At 43.6% G+C, this 21,819-nt stretch overlaps 2 protein-coding genes across 2 annotated transcripts in view; both read right to left on the bottom strand.

The window, feature by feature from the left end:
- The window catches only part of adcy8 (adenylate cyclase 8 (brain)), a gene marked incomplete at both ends in the record, with an annotated part of 274,511 nt that overhangs the window by 3,424 nt on the left and 249,268 nt on the right, over nucleotides 1–21,819 (bottom strand). The window contains 3 exons of the mRNA XM_080725959.1: nucleotides 702–816; nucleotides 2,817–2,909; nucleotides 17,434–17,580. Coding sequence (XP_080582085.1) covers nucleotides 702–816; nucleotides 2,817–2,909; nucleotides 17,434–17,580 — 355 coding nt within the window. The remainder of the gene's footprint in view (nucleotides 1–701; nucleotides 817–2,816; nucleotides 2,910–17,433; nucleotides 17,581–21,819) is intronic.
- On the bottom strand, nucleotides 5,570–7,570 carry LOC308284707 (dynamin-1-like protein; the record flags this gene model as incomplete). Its single annotated transcript, XM_080725425.1, has 1 exon — nucleotides 5,570–7,570. The coding sequence occupies one exon, from the start codon at nucleotides 7,568–7,570 to the stop codon at nucleotides 5,570–5,572; it is 2,001 nt and encodes a 666-aa protein (XP_080581551.1).

Genomic DNA, 21,819 nt, shown 5'->3' with positions numbered 1-21,819 from the left:
TTTCAAAAAACTTTTTTTTTCAAAAACTTTTTTTCTCAAATTTTTTTTTTTTTTTTTTCAAAAACTTTTTTTTTTTCAAAAAACTTCTTTTTTTTCAAAAAACTTCTTTTTTTTCTGGAAAAACCCCACTAGATGCGCCCCTGAGCAAACAGAGGCCGTTTTGGTATTGCAGCTGGAGAGCCTCATTATAGTAGAGCTAGAACAAACAAAAAGAATGGTCAGAGTGTTTGTTGAGGGTTAAAACCTGTCTAAGACTCAATTTTGAGCATATATTTATACAAAAAATATAGTTTTAAAAGCATGGTGTAGGCCCTTTAAGTGCATTTGAAATTCTGAGTTACTTTTTACTTTACGTGTGTATTTTCATTTCTTTACCCCCCCATCCTATACTTATTGTTACTTTGTACATTAACCAAATAAGCCCAATTTTGACACATTTCTGGGGGAAAGTGTAAAGTGAGACATTCTTGAGTGGGCTACTTTTACTTTTGGTACCTTAGTAGTATATTTTGACGCCAATACTTTTGGCATGTTTACTCGTAGTAAAATGTGGAATGCAGGTATTGCTACATTGAAGTATTTACGTAAAAAAAAAGATTAACTATCATGTTACTTTTTCTAACCACTGACGAGCTAGCAGCGGTGGTAATGCGGTCAAACAGGACAAGGAAGTGGCAAGAACAGGAAGTGCGCCGTCTCACCGATTCTGAGCTCAAAGTTGTTGAAGGAGTGCTTGTTGATCTCCTGGATGCTCTCGTTGAGGGCGATGGCAAAGTCTGCCAGAGCACACAGGTGACCCCACTTATCCTCACAATTCTGGGAGGGGGAGGGGACAGACAGACAGACAGACAGACAGACAGACAGACAGACAGACAGACAGACAGACAGACAGACAATGTTGTATCATCATTAGTGTCTGAGGATTAATATTCTATGCCAGGGGTCTTCAAGGTTTTCAGGCCAAGGACCCCTTAGCAGAGAGACCCCTTAGCTGAGAGAGAGATGAAGGAGGGACCCCCACAACCTTTTTTTCATAGATTCCATATAGTTTAATCGTTTGACAGCACAAGCATCTGTGTATTTTGGATTCATGTCAATTTGTGGGCAATTTGTGGACATCGCCTCGCAGCACGAGGCATTGTGAGCTTGTAGATCTGCTATTTTTGGCTAAAGTTCTCCGAAAATAGACGCCAGGTTTCAAGTAGTTCATATAAAAAGGAGAAAAAAAGTCTCCATCACACAAAGATTTGGAGGACCCCCTGTAGTAACTCTAACTCTGAGGACCCCCTAGGGGTCCCGGACCCCCTGTTGAAGACCCCTGTTCTATGCTCTGTTGATGAATTGAATACGTAGGACCACAATGGAAACAAGGGCTTTTCGGCAGTGTTGATTCATTGACTAAAACCAAATAGAAACCAAGCTATGATGACTAAAACTAAGTCTAAATATATTGACAATTTCGTCAGCAAAAACAAACTAGACTAAAATGTTTAGTGAGGGACTAGTGGAGAAGAGATCCAGTAGAACTAAAAGACACGTTTTTTTTATGTTTGGTTGGGCTAAAGGTGAAAATAGCAGATCTACAAGCACGTGTTGTATGTAACGGCTATTTTCAGCATGCAACCAAGAGTAAAATCAGGTATTACGACACCATCAAGGCCTGCCAAAATATGTTTTGTCGAAAAATCAACTCTAGATTTAGTCGACTAAAATATTATAATATTTGGTCGACTAAAACATTTCAAATTACACAAATTTGACAAAAACTAAATGAAAATGTGCATGTCATACTATGTACTGTATATAGCATGCAACAGTAGAAAATACCACTGCTCTAGAGCCAGTGTTATTTTGATATAGTTTTAGTCATAGTCATTTGCATACAATTCTGTTTTAGTCGTATTTTAGTCACCAGAAATGTTATAATTTTAATATAAATAGCATAAGATTTTAGTTGACTACATCTACAGTTGATTTAGTCGCCTAAAATGTATTTTTGGTGGGCCGTGATGGCATCAAAAAGGCAGATTTTCACTTAGCTGCAGGCCCGAAAAAATAACTGATCTACAAGCTCACAACGCACCGTGTGCTACAACGCGTTGTGAGCTTGTAGGTTGGCTATTTCCCGTCTGTGACATCCATCTACTGGATCTCTTCTCCAGTTTCCCTCGCAAACATTATAGTCTAGTTTGTATTTGTTGACGAAATTGTTTTTATTTAGTTTTATTCAATGAAAAAAGGTAGTCCATGAACATTTGTTGTCATAGTTTTAATCAACTAAATCAACACTGTTTAGAGCAGGGGTCTTCAAAGTGTTCAGGCCAAGGACCCCTTAGTTGAGAGAGAGAGATGAAGCAGGGACCCCCACAACCTGTTCATAGATTCCATATAGTTTCATCGTTTGACAGCAAAATCGTCAGTGTATTTTGGATTCATGTCAATTTGTGTTTTCAGATATTTGAACCGTCAATACTTAATAAACACGTCCCTTCACTCTGTACTTAGTCTGCTCTTTTCCCCCTCTTCACCAAAGCTCTTTGCCGAAAATAGCCGATCTACAAGCTCACAACGCCTCGCAGCGCGAGGCGTTGTGAGCTTGTAGATCTGCTATTTTTGGCTAAACTTCTCAGAATATGGACGCTAGGGTTCAAGCGGTTAGTATAAAAAAGGAGAAAAAGAGTTTCTATCGCTCAAAGATTTGGAGGACCCCCTGTAGTAACTCTGAGGACCCCCTAGGGATCCCAGACCCACTGTTGAAGACCCCTGAATCTGCTAAAGTGCCGTAATTGTACATGGTACCAGTATCTGCGTCTCACCTGCTTTTCAGGAGACAGACCAGACACAGCCATGTAGGTGCTGCCAATAGTCTTGATCTTCTCGATGTCCTGAAATCGATCCTCGCCTAGTAGCTACGGAAAAAAACACAAGGACACAAGAAAACCATTTCATTAAGTCACTTAATTCACTTCATTTTGGCGTGGTAACGACGACGACCAAGTCGCCGCCCGGCTTCTGGATGCACTTTCTATTAAACACCAATTTGTGCCGCGCGGACAAATCGATGAGTGCGACAGAGGAAAGGCCTCGACTGTCGCTTTTCATTTGTTCAGAGGACATCCAAGCAAACAGGCAGTGGCGGAGCAGCAACTTAACCCTTTTAACTGCCAGAGTGAAAGCGTCGTCTATCCGCCACTGCCAGCGTTTTGTCACAAACCCTTGAAAAAAATCCCAAACCTAGTTTGGGTCCCGGGGCAAAAGTCTCATTTCTCTTTTGGGTCTTGAGCTAAAATATTTAGGAACCATGGGTCTAGTCTTTCCACCTCAGAGGGAAGAAAGCCTTTGATATTCGTTTTAAACGGGCCGTGTTAGAAGCGTTATCGTTTTGTTTTGGTTCCCCCTGTTTGTTTCTCCAATCCTTATTTAACTCCTTGTTTTCACCACCAAAACTGAAACAGTATGATATATCAGTATGTTATACCAAAACTTTATAGACCAAGGTTATTCTCCTCAAAGAAACTATCGACAGTACAAAGGCAGGTCCTTTAGCCAATGAAGAGCAGCGAGTCCACACTGTTTCGTAGGAACAGTATTTCTAGTAAGGTGCCGGCTACACGTAGCTGGATATTTCTGAAGCTAGACATTTGCTAGACATGTTTTTGTGCGGTTGGGGATTGCAGCCACACAAAGCTAGATATTTTGGATGCGAAGCTGGATATTTTTGAAACCGGATAAATAAGTGGAGACATTGAAAAATATCCGATTCACTGGATCCGTGTAGACATGGAACCCGGATATCTCTGAAGACTTTACTGTGTGTGTGCTTGTCCCCCTAGTGGAGGTCTGGGGACTAAGATTACTTTAGACCTAGATATCTTTGTCGTGTGGACCTAGATATTTTTCTACGTGGATATCTGAAAAACTGGGATATATGAAATATCCAGCTCCGTCTGGCCTAGGCCTTAGTATTATTATACTATAATGTACAGTATCTCTTTGCAAAATATCACGCATGCGCTTCCGGAAGAAGCCGGTCGATTTGACATAAGTGTGTCACCAAAAAAGTGGTGCGGCAAAAAAAAGTACTTAGGAGACGATGGAAGATGGAATAAAGTACTATATACCAGACTATATGGTACTATATAGTCCGGTTAACCAGAATATATACCAGACTATATAGTACCATATAGTCTGGTTAACCAGACTAATAACTTCGCCCATCGCTTTACTGTAAAGACCACTGTATTATGAAGGAAAAAAAGAAGGAAATAAAATACAACATTCTATCTATCTGGCAACGCAGTTGGAGTAACACTTCCTCGGGCAGCAATGGGGGAGAGGTGTAACTCGAAAAGCATCGCCAAGTAGTCTGCATGTTTTCAAGCCTTTTTCTGTGCGACACACATCTGTTTTACATTAAAGACCTGTGATATGTCGATACAGTTTAAGTTGCTTTAAAGTTGAGTTGATAAACTCTTTCCTGTCTACTGCTTGTGCCAGTTCACTGCTTTGTCACCCCATTATAAAAAAAAGAATGAAAAAAATAGTGTAAATAGTGATCCTCTGTGATGTGCTTGAAGTTCAGGGCATTTGTTTTAAAACTTTATTTTCTTCAGCAAGGTAGGAAGTGAAATCCCCAAACTATCATCAATCCCTCGTAATTTAATTGCCGATCAATATTGCTTGTCTGAAAGAAATAAGAATGTCAAGAAGTTTATTATTGTTTTATTGCGGTTATCTGTGAGTTTATTGCCAATTACGTGCTTGTTGATGTAAGTAAAGCAAGTTAGAGCTAATACCTCTTATATGTTTTTATTTTATTATTTTATTGATTATTATTATTATGATTTACATACATATAAAAGCTATATTAATCTAGTAATAATACATCTAATGTATGTGCTATGCAAGACAGCGGAGGCTGGGGTATTTCATGCAATTCAATTCCATAGCGTAGATACAACTGTATTTCCATAATACACATTATGATACCAGTGCATATTGGGTTTGTTTAGTCTGTTGGTAGGGTACATGTAGGAGGGGCCTGGGAGAAGGAGATCATCATCAGCGCTGTTTTCTCATCATCGGTGTACGAATTGAACCAAATGTATTGGTATGCTATTTAGTACACTCTTAAGTCAATGACTTAAGAGTGTACTAAATGTGTAGCAGCTTAGGGGGTCTAAATGGACCTGTACAAGTCTGTAACTCTGGCAGTTTACAAATGGAACCAAATGGACCATGACTTGTCCATTTGGTTCCATTTGTACGCTGCCTGGGTTAAGGGGAGACCTTGACATTTAAACGTTTGGGAAACAATGCTCTCTAAGAGTTAAATCAACACTGAGGATATCACCGCGTAGATGGCGTCTCTCAAGAGATGAGATGGTCCTCGAAAATAAGGTTGAAAACCACCGATCCTCACCATAGCTTTGGAGAAGAGAACAGGTGCCGCTTCTTCTGATTTGGGGCAGTGGGTGCTCAGCTCTAGGTACAGCTAAACTCAAGGATCCACAGGAGTGGAAAAAGCAGCACACCAAAAGGCTTTGTTTTGGGCTGTGGGTCCTCCTCCTCACCACAGATTAGTTTCCCTGATCTCCGCTATCATCTGCCCGTCCTTCTGCAGTGCCCGCACCATGTCCTCGGCCTCGCTGCGCTTGCGCGCCATGTCGTCCGACTCCGTCAGCAGGTCCTCCAGCTTGTCCGACTTGTAAAGCTGGCTGACGAGCTCGCTCTGCAGGCAGTCCTTCACGTGGTTGACCAGGAAGTGCATGACCGCCTTGGGCACCTTGTCCTGGATGTCCTTGCGCACGATGAGGAAGTAGGACTTGATGAGCCTCTCGATCACCGTGCAGTCCCGCAGCTCGCGGGCCCCCATCCTCGGCATCCCCCTCCAGCTGCCGACGATGCGTCCGTCCGCCTGCTCGCCGACGGAACCGCTCTGGGAGCCCTCCGCGCCTTCTCCGGTTCCACCCGCTGTTTCGTTGGCGGCGGCGGCGGGCGTCGACACCCTCAGGCGGCCGTGGCGCTGCTCCTCTATGTTGCTGTGCATGACGCCACAGGCGTCGGCAAAGTCCGGGTGCTTGGTGTTGATGTAGGCGAGCTCGACGGCGATCAGGTTCTGGATGTACTCGTTGGTGACCGGCAGCCTCTTGCGGAGCAGCGAGGTGATCACCTCCACGATGGCGTCGTGGAGCTTGGGGAAGCGCAGCCACTCCTGCGTGCTGTAGTTGCTGCAGTGCTGGATGATCCTCTGCATCTCCTCGAGCACAAGCTCCACACAGCGCAGCGAGGGCTCCTCCAGCCGCTTCACCTGCCGCTTCACCAGCAGCTCGAAGGACACCTCGGGCACGAACAGCGCCGGCCGCGGGCCCGTGGCGTTCCGGATGGCCGTGAGCACGTCCACCGTGGTCAGGCCGCCCAGCGGGTCCACGCACTCCAGCGTGCGGCCGAACGTCTCGTGGAAGATGTAGCAGATGCGCGCGCCGCCGCACAGCTCGGTGGTCTCGATGTACTTGGCCGTGCCCTCGATGGTGTGGCAGTAATCCGCCGAGAACTTGGTGATGAGCTGCAGCAGCGTGGCGCTCTTGTCCTCCACCGGCTCGCCGTAGCTGCTCAGCAGGGACTGGTAGTGCACCGCCTGCATGTTGAGCCGAGTCTTCAGCTCGGGGAGGCAGTCTCGGATGTGGTGCATGAGCAGGCGGTTCAGCGCCTTGGCCAGGTACTTGGTTCCGTTCCTGCTGGCGAGGGAGGGGTACTTCTTCTGCAGGAAGGCCACCTCGTCCTGGATGGAGTCCGCCACCGACTTGTTGTTTTTGATGTCCATCTGGCTCCGGTTGACCACGCCGATGAGGCCCAGCTTGACGGGGATGACCCTCCCCATCAGGATGTCGATGGCGTCCGTGCCGGCGTCCATCAGGTCCAGCTTGGTGACCACGGCCAGCGTCCGCCGGCCGTCGGGGTCGACCTCGCGCGCCACCTTGAGCGCCTCGGAGGTGGCCATGTCCGTGTTGGCCGGCGTGACAGCCAGGATGATGCAGTTGGGGTTGGAGATGTACTTGAGGATGAGCTCGCGGATCTGCAGCTCGATGTCCTTGGGCTGGTCCCCCACGGGCACCTTGGTGAGGCCCGGCAGGTCCAGCAGCGTCAGGTTGACCACCTTGGGCGAGAGGATCTTCAGGTGGATGGGCTCGTCGCTGATGCCCTTGTGGCTGCCCATCATGCGCTCCGTCTCCTTCTCGATCTCCTCCCGGATCTTGTTGAAGTCTGTGTAGATCTCGTTCTTTTTGTGGTGGAACTCGCCCCACTCCTCGCCGCCGACGTCTTTGCCCATGCCGTTTTTGGCGGGGCGGTCCTCACGGTCCACGTGGATCAGCTGGAGGATGAGGGGCCGGCGCGTTATCACGCCGCAGCCGCGCGGCAGCAGGTCCCGGCCCACCAGGCTCTCCAGCACGGAGCTCTTGCCGCTGCTCTGGGAGCCCACCACGGCGATCTGCGGAAGCTGGATGATGTCCGTGCCCACCGTGTGGAAGACATCCTGCAGTTTGTTTATGACGGGTATGAGGGCTTCCATGGTTGAGAATGACATAGGTACGCCTCCAGGAAAAATGTCTGCTTCAAAAAGATGCCTGCTTCAAACTAGTCCCCACTTCGCGTTGGCAGACGTTCTCTAATTCCCACTCCTTATGTATGAAGGTACCGCCCGGGTGTATTGCCTAAATATATGTGGAGTTTAATACTTCATCACATGTTTGGCCAAATATGGACTTCCTCTATGGCTCCAGACTAGCCTCCGAGTGCTGACGTCAGAACTGACGAGTACTGCATTATTGTTGACATCACCATCAACAGCCAATGAGGGACCAGCATTCTCGGTGACGTCACCTACAACAAGTGCGACCTGATATATAGATAACAAGCTGCAAGCTGGCACCTCGGCATTGTGCCAACTTGCCTACCCACATAAATACAGAGTACAGACAGCACCGAACAGCACCGATCGCAGTACTTGCGCGCTCTGCTGGCGCACAAGTAGGCCATATATGGCCACAAGTGCACAAGGCACAAGTTAGCACCTCGAAAGAGTGCAGTCTAGTTACTTGCGCCAGCAGAGCACGCAAGTACTGTGTTCGGCTGCGTATGTAGGTAGGTAGGTAACTGTGTGTGTTGAAGCCTGTAGCCCAATGAGGGACCAGCATTCCTGGTGATGCCAGCGCACTCTGCTGGTGCACAAGTAGGCCATACATGGCCTACTTGTGCACAAGGCACAGGTTGGCTCTGCCTTGTTTTTGAGCAGTGCTAACTGCTCCCACATCTGGCCTTTTCTGTATGTACGTATGTATGTCCCGCCTCATCCTACATTGGCCAAGCTTCGGGGGACGCTTAATGAAATGAGCTCATAAATAGCACTGCTCACTTCACACTGGGTGTGATTTTTTTTAAATCTCTGCCAGGCCGAAGGAAGGGATTTTTGAGCTCTTACATCTGGCTTTGTCAGTATGTCCGTCCCGCAAAGCTGGACGTTGGCAAAGCGTTTAATGAAATGAACTCATAAAAGGCACGGCTCACTTCACAATGTGATTTCTTTTTGCCTCTATCTGTCTGTCTGTCTGTCTGTCTGTCTGTCTGTCTGTCTGTCTGTCTGTCTGTCCAGGAGATAAAGCGGTGCTGTTCCAGAGCAATTACTTTTTATTTACAAGCAGGAGCCCACAACACAGCCAGACATCTCACCAACCCAACCTGATTGCTATTAGTAGTTTTCAAACAGCTTGTATAACTGGTTGACCAGCTAACCTGAACAATCAGGGATAGCTATACTAGTAAGACACCTCAGGGTGACTTGCGACCTCACCCTAAAGGGCGAGGTCGCCAATTCTTGGCTATCTGGCCAACCACAGCTTTTCTCTGACGATTCTAGTTGTTGTCATTCTGGGGGGAGTTTGTTCATGTTTTTGTGAGGGTATCAACCCTAGGAGACACGGGGAGAACATGCAAACTCCACAAAGAAAGGCCCTATCGCCATCCCCACCTAGGGTGTGGGCGCTGATGACGTGGAGGGAGGAACACGCCGCCCATTATGTCCTTAATATTGATAACATAATATCCTTAATAATGTCCTAATATAATCCTGTTCTCAATAATGCCTGGCCAGCCGGGGCGCTTGATGGAGGGGAAAGGAACTGGTTGGAATAACGTGTTCCTTCCACGCGCTAGGTCCATCCCGGGGAAAATCCCCCCTGTCAGGTGAAAAGAAACAACTTGGACTACTCATGCATTGTAGGAAGCATGAGGTCAGTCCGTTGTCTCCCCAGGCGCGGCAGAGGGAGAGCAGAGCCCAGGATTACATAGGCAATTGGCACTGGGTGAAAATGGGTTGCAAAATCGTGGGATAAAAATTATAGGTAAAAAAAATCGCACCAGTGCGAAGTGAGCGGTGCAAACTAATTCCTGCAAGGGCGCCTGCGCGAATCAGTGTTGATAGGCATGCATGGCAATATTCTTTGTGTTGTGTATGATGTCAGTCTGGAGGTCTGCTCAGACTATATAAGGTTTTCGTGTGTCCTGACCTTTACACCAGCTCAAAACGAACAACAACCAGGATTCGAAACAGCAATCATAGACTACAGGGTTTAATGTAGCGTGGTCGCTGTCTTGAATCCTGGGTGGGGGTCGTTTTGCGCCAGAAAGTTCCAGGATATGCGGTTGGGCAAACAAAACAGACAGAGGGCAGAACGGAGAGGGGATCAGACAGACAGAAAGATGGAAGGACCTTTCCTGAACTTTAAACCGGCACAAATCTTTCCTAAACTTTAAACTGGCAGATTGAACAACACACAGTATTCAAAACAGTAATCATAGCCTGCAAGGGTAATGTAGCGTGTTTGCTGTTTCGAATCCTGTGTGGTGTTCAATCTGTTAGTTTAAGGTTTAGGAGAGGTCCAGGATATGAAACAACCTGGCCATTACGCCTGGACCTTTCATGAACTTTAAACCGGTCTCAAGTGCAAGTGTAATGGCCAAGACAGATCTAAATTAACATGAACAACACAGCATTTGATTGGTCTGTTCTGTTTGGCTAACACATGTCGTCATGAGTAGAACCGTTTCTGATTGGTCGATTCTAATGTTTAGTTACTCAATTAGCCAATCGATGAAGAATGAAAGAATCGCCCCGTGCTAATATGTTTTAACTAGATAAACCGAAAGTGAAATATAGGAGCGGTTTGCACCGCTCAAAAAATAATGTCCTAATATTGACAATATAGGAATCTCCATATATGGGCATAAAACGTACGTAAGTAATGCCAAGCAGGGCCTTGGTGAGTTAGGGCCTTGGTTTGATGCCTGTGGATCTCCATATATACAGGCATAAGGGGGTATCCTAACATTCTCATTTTCGGCCTGGGATTTATGACATCAGAAATCTCCATGTATGGGCATAAAAGGTTTTTTTTTCTTTTACTGGGAATGACCATATATGGACTTTTTATTGTATGTTATACTTTATTAATAATATGTATCCATATACATACAATATATGTTATGCCCATACATGGAGATGGGCATTAAAAAAACGTACGTTAATTAAGAATGCCAAGCAGGGCCTTGGCGAGTTAGGGCCTTGGTTTGATGCCTGTGGATCTCCATATATGGGCCATATATGATATCCTAACATTCTCATTTTCGACCTGGAATTTATGACATCAGAAATCTCCATGTATGGACATAAACGTTTTTTTTTTCGTTTTTTTCTGGGAATGACCATATATGGACTTTTATACCCTGAGAAATCTCATAGCTTGTCTGACTGTCAGTACAGGAAGTGATGTCACGTGACATCCTTTTTATGACCATATATGAGTCATTCTGTACCACATCACTGTGACCCACTGACATCACTTCCTGTACAGCCAGACAGACAGACAGACAGACAGACAGACAGACAGACAGACAGACAGACAGACAGACAAGCTACAAGGTTTTTCAGGGTATAATGCGACCTTCGGTCTCAATAATGCGACCTTCGGTCGCAACTATAGTTCCACTTACATACAGGTAAGTTCCATCACTTCCACCACTAAATCTAACACAAGATCTGCATTTTCTGCAAACGATTTCGCCAGAACACGGCTGCTAGGGTTTAAATGGTTAGAGAACAATGACAAATACTTTATCCATTCTTAATATATTAAGAATGGATACGAATGCATATTCCATTCTTTAATACAACCAGCCATCTTATTACAAAATTAGCCAGGATTTAAAGTCCTCCCCTATGAAGCGATGAGACACATTGCAAGCTTGTAGATCTTCTATTTTCAAAAGATTTTTATACATTTGAAAACGTGTGAAATGCATAATTAGTACTTTATACTTGTTTAGATCAATACTTATGTACTTTTACTGAATTCTAGACTTTTCTTGTAAGCATGGCCCTATTTTTGTCCATGCCTTACCCCTTATCCCTAAACGTATTTGCCTTTTGTACTATTTTGAAGAAAATATAACGTGTTTAAATACTTCAAATAGCTGATCTACAAGCTCACAACGTGTCGATGTAGATCAGCTATTTGAAGTATTTAAAAAAATATATATAAAATAAAATAAAAAAAGACTATCTCTAAAGAAGTTTAGAGATAAGGAGTAAGGCAGGGACCAAAAATAGCTGTATATTTCTACATTGCAGTATTGATACTTGATGTATTTAAGTAAGAAATGGGAGCACCACTGGAAATGAGCCTCCATGACATGCAACAATACTTTCTGACTGTTCCCAACAACTCCCCCTGAAGTTTTGAAAACATCAATGTCACCTCTGAGCGAGTGAGTACACAGATAGAGAGCGCAGCTGGGCTCCAGGCCTCTAGGGGCAGTGTGTTCCAAGCCACACTGTTCCCCCCCTGATAAGAATAGAATGTGTCTTTTTCTGTCTGTCTGGGAACATGCCCTGAGGTACACGTTGACACATTTTGTGTGCACTCTCTGAGTTGCAGAGGGTGGTTTCTAAATCGGAACAGGATGCATTTTGGAACCTCTGTTGACCCCAAGTCGGGAACCCGGAAGCAATAGAATAAATTCTCGTGGTTTCCTTGGAGAATGTCATTCTGAACTGTCAAGGCTGTTACCTCTGTTTCAGTGGTGTGATATGGATTTCTGAAGTGGTGTTCCTCTAAATTCATGACGCTGCCGCTCGCTGCTGTATAACACAATATTTTTAATCTAATAAAATGTCTTATTATTTAGTTACATTGTTAATTTGTTGTTTTTATTTTAGTTTCAATTGATGTATTTTCCTTTAGATTTATATAAAACAACTTTACATAGACTTTATAGACTCACCCACACACAGTTAAGTTTGCTAGATCCTTTCGGAACCTCTCCCGAGTCCCTCCGCTATGCAGCTCTGACAAAATGAGTAATTTAAACTCATGACATGAAGAGTGAGGAGCTGCATAGGTAGCGGAGGGAGAGGTTTCCGAAAGAAGCTAAAAGTCTGCAAAGAATGCTAGGCGAACGTATATGCTGGCCACATATACTGTAAGTGTAAATGAGCCTGCCTACCAGAGAATTGTTATGCAAAGCAGACAGGTAGGGGATTGAAGTGTTGACCGAGCCGTCGAGCCGTCACACAACTTGACGACGTGCGTGTGCGTGCGTGCATGTCGGGCGCACGTGCGCGGTAAAGTGTGGGATCGCCGAGCCCAACCGAGCCCACGGCATCTCACCCCTGCTCTGTTTAAACCAATATGTGTTGGTCTACAGCAGAGGTGGAAAAAAGTACTCCCATGCTTTACTTAAGTAAAAGTACCAATACTGTAATGTAGATGTACTCTGTTACAAGTAAACATCCGGAATTCAAAATGTACTTGAGTAAAAGTAAGAAAGTATTGGCATCAAAACGTACTTAAAGTACAAAAGTAAAAGTACAAATTGTTTGAAAATAGCAGATCTACAAGCTCACAACGCGTCGCGATGCGACGTGGTGTGAGCTTGTAGATCGGCTATTTTCAAATAGCCAATGTATAAAACAGGGCTAAATTGGTTAATGTATGTTTTATAATATTATAATGTGTATCTGCAAAGTAACTAGTGACTAAAGTGTTCCAATAAATGTAATGGAGTAAAAGTACAATATTTGGATCCGAGATGTAGTGGAGTAGAAGTAAAAGTATTGGAAATTGGAAATACTCAAGTAAAGTGCAAACACCTCAAAATTGTACTTAAGTACATTACTTGGGTACATGTACTTAGTTACTTTACAACACTGCACGCAAGCACGCAAACACACACGCAACGCTCAGATACAAGCTCACGCTGGCAGCGGCTGTCTTGGGATCATGTTGATGAATGGACTGTCAGTGTGTGGGTCCTACAAGGTGTTTATGTGGAGACGGGTTCACCCTGATGGATGTTCTGGGTTCAGCCTGGATTCAACTGACCGCCATGCGGACCTTGATCTGTTGTTTACTCCGTCTAGAGCATACATGGGCAACTGGCGGCCCGGGGGCCACATGCGGCCCTTACCTTCACTTAATGCAGCCCGCAGGTTGATATAAGAATGCTGATATATTATTGATTTCAGCTGTTACAATTCTAAACATGCAAACATGACCCACGCTTTAATTACTTCAGTCTATATTAGTAGTTGAATGACTAGTATAGTTAAAATGTTAAACTTTGTATTTAAGTTCTTAAAGTTGTACTATGTAACTTTTTTTATAAAACAAATCTTAAAATTCTCCTAACTATTAAATCACAAAAGTTTTAGAAGATCCGCGCCGTGAATTTCAGCCTGTAAAGCCTTCTCTGTATGTAAACTGAGATCCTTGCCGTGGACCGGATCTCGCGCCAAAATTGCGTCATCACACTACCGGCCAATCACAGCGAGGGTTATACAACTGCCGGCCAATCACAGCGCATCTTGAAGTGGGGTCGCTATGGCAGCCATATTTGTTGTCGCCCGTTTGTACCATCCCTTCTCTAGGTAATTTCGCCTACCAGGCAGGGTGAAGGAGTCCGTATCTCTGGAATTACTGAACGCACAGGAACAAGGGACCCCTTAAAAGATAGATCTCAGCGAGGTGGAGGCAGACGCGGGGGTCTGAAGGTACGAAAAACGTCCGAAAGACGCGGACGCGACCGCGGTTTGCTATAGGGCTAATGACCACTAGTTGGGCATCTTACACAGTATGGCTTTAAAGTTGACATAACTAAATGCATTTGAAATTAAATCACAATGTTACATTTCAGGATTCCAATTAAAAAATAATAAAAATAATTCAGGATTCCAATTCAAAAGAAGCAAAAATAGCAGATCTACAACTGCGATGCGTTTTGAGCCTGTAGATCGGCTATTTCTGCTTCTTTTGTATGACATACTAGAATGACAAAGTAGATCGTAAAAATATGCATATGTGGCCCCCTGCATGGAGTGAGTGTGGTAATATAGTGGCCCTCTCCATCATCAAAGTTGCCCACCCCTGGTCTAGAGAGTAGGGTCTTCAACAGGGGGGTCTGGGACCCCTTAGGGAGAGTTACAGTGGCAGACGAATAAAGAGGCTACAATATGTAGTGGGGTCCCTGCTTAAGCTCTGGCTCAGTTAAGGGGGAAAAAAACATTGAAGTTTAGACTATAGACTGAAAAAAAAAATATGGACGAAGCGAAGCCATTGGTCTCTATGCTGCGAAAATGATGTTTTTTTGTCTCTTGTATGGGTGTCGCCATCATTGTTTGAATGGTACCCCAGGAATCATAAGGAATGCTATTGGCTGCCAACAGTCACGTGCAACCGCAGAGATACATGGGAGAATGTGGTCGGAGCCTCCCGAAATGAAAGCACACGAAGAAGAACACAGCCGGCTGGTAAGCGGAAAATGAATGGGGATGTAGAAACATTCTTTTTGGTACCTCGCGGGGGGGAAAACAGCGCAACTAGCGGCCAAACATAGGAAGTTTTAGTTCCGTATTGGATTCGTTTTAAATTGGCGGAACTATGCCCCTGGTTTAGACAGAGTCAGAAATACAGAGGTTTCAGCACCATGGACAGAGACACACTGGGCTTGCCTGGGCTCACTGCTTGACAGTATCTTATTAAACACATTCATTATGCATAGGCCCGCAAGGAACCAGGTTTTGAAATCACCTTTTCTCTGCATATAGCTATAAGACAGGAGTCTTCAAGATTTTCAGCTCAAGGACCCCTTAGTTGAGAGGGAGATGAAGCAGGGACCCCCACAACCTGTTCATAGATTCCATATACGGTAGTTTCATCGTTTGACAGCACAATCATCAGTGTATTTTGGATTCATGTCAATGTGTGTTTTCAGATATTTAACCACTTGAACTGTCAATACTTACTAAACTTGACCTTTCACTCTGTACTTAGTCTGCTCTTTTTCCCCTCTACACCAAAGCTCTTTGCCGACAATAGCCGATCTACAAGCTCACAACGCCTCGCAGTGAGCTTGTAGATTGGCTATTCTTCCGCTAAAGTTCTCAGAATATGGAAACTAGGGTTCAAGTGGTTAATATAAAAAAAAGAGAAAAATGAGGACCTCCTAGGGGTCCCGGACCCCCTGTTGAAGACCTGCTATAAGAAAAAAATTTCCTCTTGAGACCCAGCAATCCTGTTTTGTGCGCTGCAGTGCACATTAGCTTTAACTTAATTCCTCTAATATTCTGAGCACGTGATTCTATTAATTCCTGTAGTTCAGGACTGTGTTTTATGAACATGCAGTTATGCTGTTTTGTCATAATATTGTCACTGTCAGGTGGCTAAAATAGCGACTTTAAGCTAGATGATTTTCAGGACGGCAACGCCAGGCGGACTACGGCTGCTATGACGTAATCGCTGTAGCGTTCAAAATGGTTAAGCAAAGCCTCGGCGGCGAACGGGTTCCCACCCCTTTCACTGAATGCTTTGGTTCCCATGGCGACGCGTACACGCAGCAGACGGAGTAGGCGCTACGTGGGAAGGGACCTTCTGCCGTAGTGGAGACGGCTGGGGCGACGGCAGGTTTATCTATCGAGTGCGGATCATTTCCGGTTACCATTGTCATCTGCCGTTGCCGTAGCGTTGCTTAAGGTCGCTATTGTTAGGGAGGGAATATTGGAGAAGAAAACCAGTAGAACTAAAAGACAAGTCATTTTTTATGTTTGGTTGTTGCACTCTGAAAATGACAAGCTTGTAGATCAGCTATTTTCAGTATTTTGTCGACAAAAACTGTACATATAGTCGACTAAAATCGCACAATATCCAGTCGCCTGAAACTAGACTAACACTAAAACATTTCAGACGACTAAAACATGATATAACTGAATGGAATGTTATTCAAAAGGCTATGACTAAAACGCAATCAAAATGTTCTGCCAAAATCAACACTGACTCTGATGCAGCCTGACAGTGAGTCCTGGGTTTGATCCCAGAGCCATGGCCAACCTTTGCTGCATTTAACTATTGAAAAATAGCAGATCTACAAGCTGCGAGCTTGTAGATCTGCTATTTTTTGAAAAATCGTTAAAATTTGTGCACGTCTTTGAATATTTTGACCCGATTCTATAAGTGTCTTCTAAATCCTTCTAAGGTTTTTTGAAAAAAACTATGTTGTGCTCAAACATTTTCATGTCAAGCACCCCTAAAATTATATGCATTTGGCCACGGACCCCCATCTCAAAATGTTTTGTTCCAGGGACCCCCCAGAAGCAAATATTTGAGTTACAAATGTTTGCTTTAAAAAAAGATATATTCAAAGATTTGCCAAAAAAAACAATTTTTTTCAAAAATACCAGTTCTATAAGCTCGCAGCGTGGCACTCGGTGCCGTGCTGTGAGCTTATAGATCTGCATTTTTTTCAATAGTTAAAGCATTCAATAATTGTAGGCCTTAAAGGGATCCCTGGCTAATATGACAAATATGCCTTAATACATTATAATTGTCCTCTATAACTACAATGTAAAATTTAGAACACCTTAATTATTTTATTTCTTCTAGAAATAGCTAATCTTTCACTCAATAGGGGAAATGCCTGTCGCAAGTTGATGATGTCATAAATGTAATGTGTGATCTATCCCTATAGAATTTATGGCATGCATGTGCAAATAAAAACAAATGTAATACTTCCTATGGTTAATATGAGCATCAAATCAATATTTCAAATGTATCTGTTTGCACATGCATGCCATAAATTCCATAGGGATAGACCACACATGACATTTATGACATCATCAACTTGCGACAGGCATTTCCCCTATTGAGTGAAAGATTAGCTATTTCTAGAAGAAATACAATATTTAAGGTGTTTTTAATTTTACATTGTAGTTATAGAGGACAATTATATAATGTGTTAAGGCATATTTGTCGTATTAGCCAGGGATCACTTTAATGGTTAAACAAGTTGAGAAGCAGGTGTTTATGTGCACTGTGAGGAGTTCCTGACCTCATCGAAGTCGGCGATGATCTCGTTGAGGAGGCGGAGACACTCCACGCCCTGGTTGTTCATCTCCGTCTGCGAGTAGAAGTCTGCGAAGCCCGGGATGCTAGCGAACATCACGCCCACCGCGTCGTAGGACTGAGAATATAACTCCTGTTTGTGAGAGAGAGAGAGAGAGACAGAGACTTTAATATGCTTTAATCGCTATAAAACATTTAAAAGTATAATCGCTGTTTATCGCGGCTCTAATCACCATCGGAGAAGTGCTTCCGGTCGCATTTCCATATCGGCTTGATCGGGTTTCCATATTAGCTTCCACGTAAACAGTAGTAGAGGCAGCTCAGCGATGGAAGCATATTTTTTCGCTGGGATTTTTTTATTTGAAAGCTGTGACAGGGTGTACACATGCCTGGTACATGATCCGTGCACAGATGGTGCGCGATGTGCACGCACGTCCCCACGTTAAAAGGTAAGGACGACGTGGCAGTTAACCCCTTCAGTCGATGTTTAAAGGACGGTAAATGAGTTAAGTAGGGAGGCCGGGTAGGGAGGTTGGTTGTTACACTTTTTACTCTGACGTGAATAGACCTTATTCAGACCGTGGCCATCTTGGATCACATTACTTCCTGGGATAGCAGCCTGCATTACACACCATTGTGAACAATGGAGCGATGGTCCCACAATTAGTTCTATTCAACCAATTTCTTTTGACCAAATCCTGAGTGACCACTCTGTCAGCCTGCCATTTTTTTCCGAATGAAAATCTGTCTAAATATGGTAAAGTTTGATAAGAAAAACGTCAGCTTTCAATGCTATGGAAAGGCCTATGCTTTGTTATGGCCGAACGACTTCCGGGTTACGTCATCGATGATGTCATTTCCAGCGCATTTTTATAGCTTAAGCTTATATGAACCTAGAATGGTCATTTATAGCTCAAAAAATGTCAAAAAAATACCAAAAAAATCAGAAAATGATCCCCAAGGCGACGTTTGGCGATCTGGCTGGCTGGGCTTCCTCAAAATGGCGATGGAAGGCGATTTGGCTGGCTAAGAGTTAATACAAATTCCCATAATATTTACCAATGTATCCTTTTCTATGATTAACCTATTATATAACATTTATTGTGATATCACAATAACGTCATCTCTCAGATGAAGTTTAATTGGTTAATACTAATGGTGTATATTGAGAAACACATTTAATAAAGCTTTCAAAATATTATATTAGAAGATATGACATAGGTCTTACATCATTCACAACATAAATAATAGATACAATTAAAGGTTAAGAGTTATTAAGTCATTCAATGTTGGAGGTAACCAGAATACTCCCAAAAGAGTGAGGAGGATCCAGAGCAACAGAACCTGGGTCAGGAGGCTCCAGAATTGCAGGCCCGAAGAGCTGGGCCCGAAGAGCCCGAAGAACTGGGCAAGAATACAAAAGAACCATAGACCCTTGTCAAGGAGATTCCAGAACCACAGACCTTGAGTCAGGATGTTCTAGAAAAAAGATCCTTCTTCAAGATGGTGGAGGGTCGAACCATAGAAGAGCATGGGTGAGGAGGATCCAGAGCAACAGGACCTGGGTCAGGAGGCTCCAGAAGAGCAGGCCTTGTATGTTCTGGAACCACAGACCTTGCAGCAACAGCTGTACAACCAAGTACAACAGCTGTCAGCCAGGTACAACAGCTGTCAGCTATGTTCAAGACCACTGACTTGACTGAATCTTTCAAGAAGACCTTCTGTAAGTGCCCGAACTGTCTTAGAAGATATCACTCTCTCTTTCTCTCTCTTTCTTAGATGGTAAATGGTAAGAGCCATGCTAGTAGCCCTAAGAGCAATCAAACGACAAATCCATATAGAGGACGGAACCATCTCTGGACAGAACCAGCTCTACCACCAGAGCCAGTTAGGCAACCAGGGACCTTATTTGCCTCTAGATTTTGTTTATGACCCTATACTAATTATTTCGGCAAAGCCGAAGTATTTGAATTTCATACCACGATTTGCCAGGATCTGCCAAACATGACATTATTATAGGTATCACCTTCATGATCACTGTCCCAGTTTAGCCAGAAGGCCGGCAAGATGAGAGACCGATTGTACAAAATTCAACAGTAGTTGCAGATCCAAAGAGGAGAAGGAGGTTCTACTGTATTTTCGCTCCCATGAAGTGTCCAGGATATGGGGTTGGTTAGGCGTGGTAAAGCTTGTACTTCGATCTACATGATAATCATAAGCTGTTTATTTATATTCTTTGAATTTCAAAATTGTCTTGAGCTGGATATTCTCTATAATACATGAAAACAAACCACACTTTTAGACAGGGCCCTGTGATTAAAGCGCTCTGTCTAAAAGTGTGGTTTGTTTTCATGTATTATAGAGAAATTCAAAGAACGTCCTGACCTGACTCCTGTCCTGTCCTGATCTAGTACAATTTTGAAATTCAAGGTTAGCACCGCTCAATAGTTTTTTATGACGTATTTAGGCGGCCTAAACGCGTTCTAAATCAGAGTTAACCAATCGGGTGCCTATGTGACTATGACATCATGGACAGATCAACAGATTCGAAGTGTTTCATTGGTCTAGCGGACTCATGTCATCATCATTTGTGACATCATGGTTTTGGTAGAAAAACGGTCTATAGGAGCGGTTAGCACCGCTCAATTAGAATACATGAGGATAGTGCATTCTAATGACCCTGAAAGGTCATGTTCAGATACTTTGAAGACAAAGTCAATGACAAGTCTGGCATGTGGCAGAGTGTTATTTCTGTTGGGACGATATTTGATGTCTTCTTGCAAAATGATGGCTGTACTGTATTTTCGCTCCCATGAAGTGTCCAGGATATAGGGTTGGTTAGGCATGGTAAAGCTCGTACTTCGATCTACATGATAATTATAAGCTGTTTATTTATATTCTTTGAATTTCAAAATTGTCTTGAGCTGGATATCTCTATAATACATGAAAATAAACCACACTTTTAGACAGGGCCCTGTGATTAAAGCGCTCTGTCTAAAGGTGTGATTTGTTTTCATGTATTATAGATAATAATAAATACATGACTCATACAATTTTGAAATTTAAGGTTAGCACCGCTCAATAATTTGTTATGACGTAATTTAGGCGGCCTAAACGCGTTCTAAATCAGAGTTAACCAATCGGGTGCCTATGTGACTATGACATCATGGACAGATCAACAGAATCGAAGTGTTTCATTGGTCTAGCGGACTCATGTCATCATCATTTGTGACATCATGTTTTTTTTTAAGCGGTCTATAGGAGCGGTTAGCACCGCTCAAAAATAAAAAATAAAAAACAGGAATGCCTCAGTCATATCATGAGCCATGAGTCCAGCGCTTAGTTTGTCAATGAATAGGTGCCGGATCCCTGGCTGTGTGCATGCACGGGCTGCACGCGCAGATTGTCGCATCCATTATAGCATTAGCAGCAACATTTGGCACATGTGGCCCATCAGAACACTGGTAGTCAATCTATCAATTTGGAATGATCAATTTGAATAACTGGCATATTAAAAAAATATTTTATTGTTAACAAAATTCTATGACACCATATAAGTGTAAACAATAGCTTGTCTATTGTGTGTCACTGTCACCTATGAAGCTCAACATCAGAAAAAAATAAGAAATTGAACAAACACATTAAAAATGTAAAGTAAATAAAAATGGTGCAGCCAAAAAGGTCTCGATTTGGAAGGATTAAATCATAAATGACCAAACAGCACTATTTTGATTGACAGGGAAGGTCCCGGATCCAATCAAATATCGGTGCCGGATCCACCAGTTCCAATAAAATAGGTGCCTGATCCAATCAACGAGGTGGAGGGACATGTTCCCCCTTGTTGTACAAATTAAGCACTGCATGAGTCAGAGCCTATGCAGTGCAGCAGAGACACCTTTGAGGAGTTGCATGGCGGCACAATCACCACTGGGTGGCAGTGTTGTCACACTATGTACGCAGTTCACACACAAAACCGGGTGAAATGGTTGCATGAGTACAATTGAGAGTTGGTTGGGTGTCCTGAAAATGTGTCCTGAAAATGAACTCTCATTACTACCCAGCACCAGATCCATTCAGGATTACTCTCCCCTCCCGTTTCTGCACATGCACCCGCAAGGAGAGCTTTCACTTTCACACGGGGTTAGACATCCTTTTAAAGTCTAAAGCAGTAGTTCCCAAACTTCTTTTGGCTCAGGGAACCCCTGTAAATAACTTTTTTCATCCAAGCCACCCCTGAATTACATTACTTCATAGCGGCGGTTCCCATACTTTTTAGCTCAAGACCACAAAAATGAATTAGATGTTTGCCCGGGACCCAAACTAGTGAAAACAGCAGATCCACAAGCTCACAGATCGGCTATTTTTACGACTT

The sequence above is a fragment of the Nannobrachium achirus genome (genome assembly GCF_963921795.1).
Source record: "Nannobrachium achirus genome assembly, chromosome: 5".
NCBI lineage: Eukaryota > Metazoa > Chordata > Actinopteri > Myctophiformes > Myctophidae > Nannobrachium > Nannobrachium achirus.
This window is presented reverse-complemented; position numbering and strand designations above follow the sequence as displayed.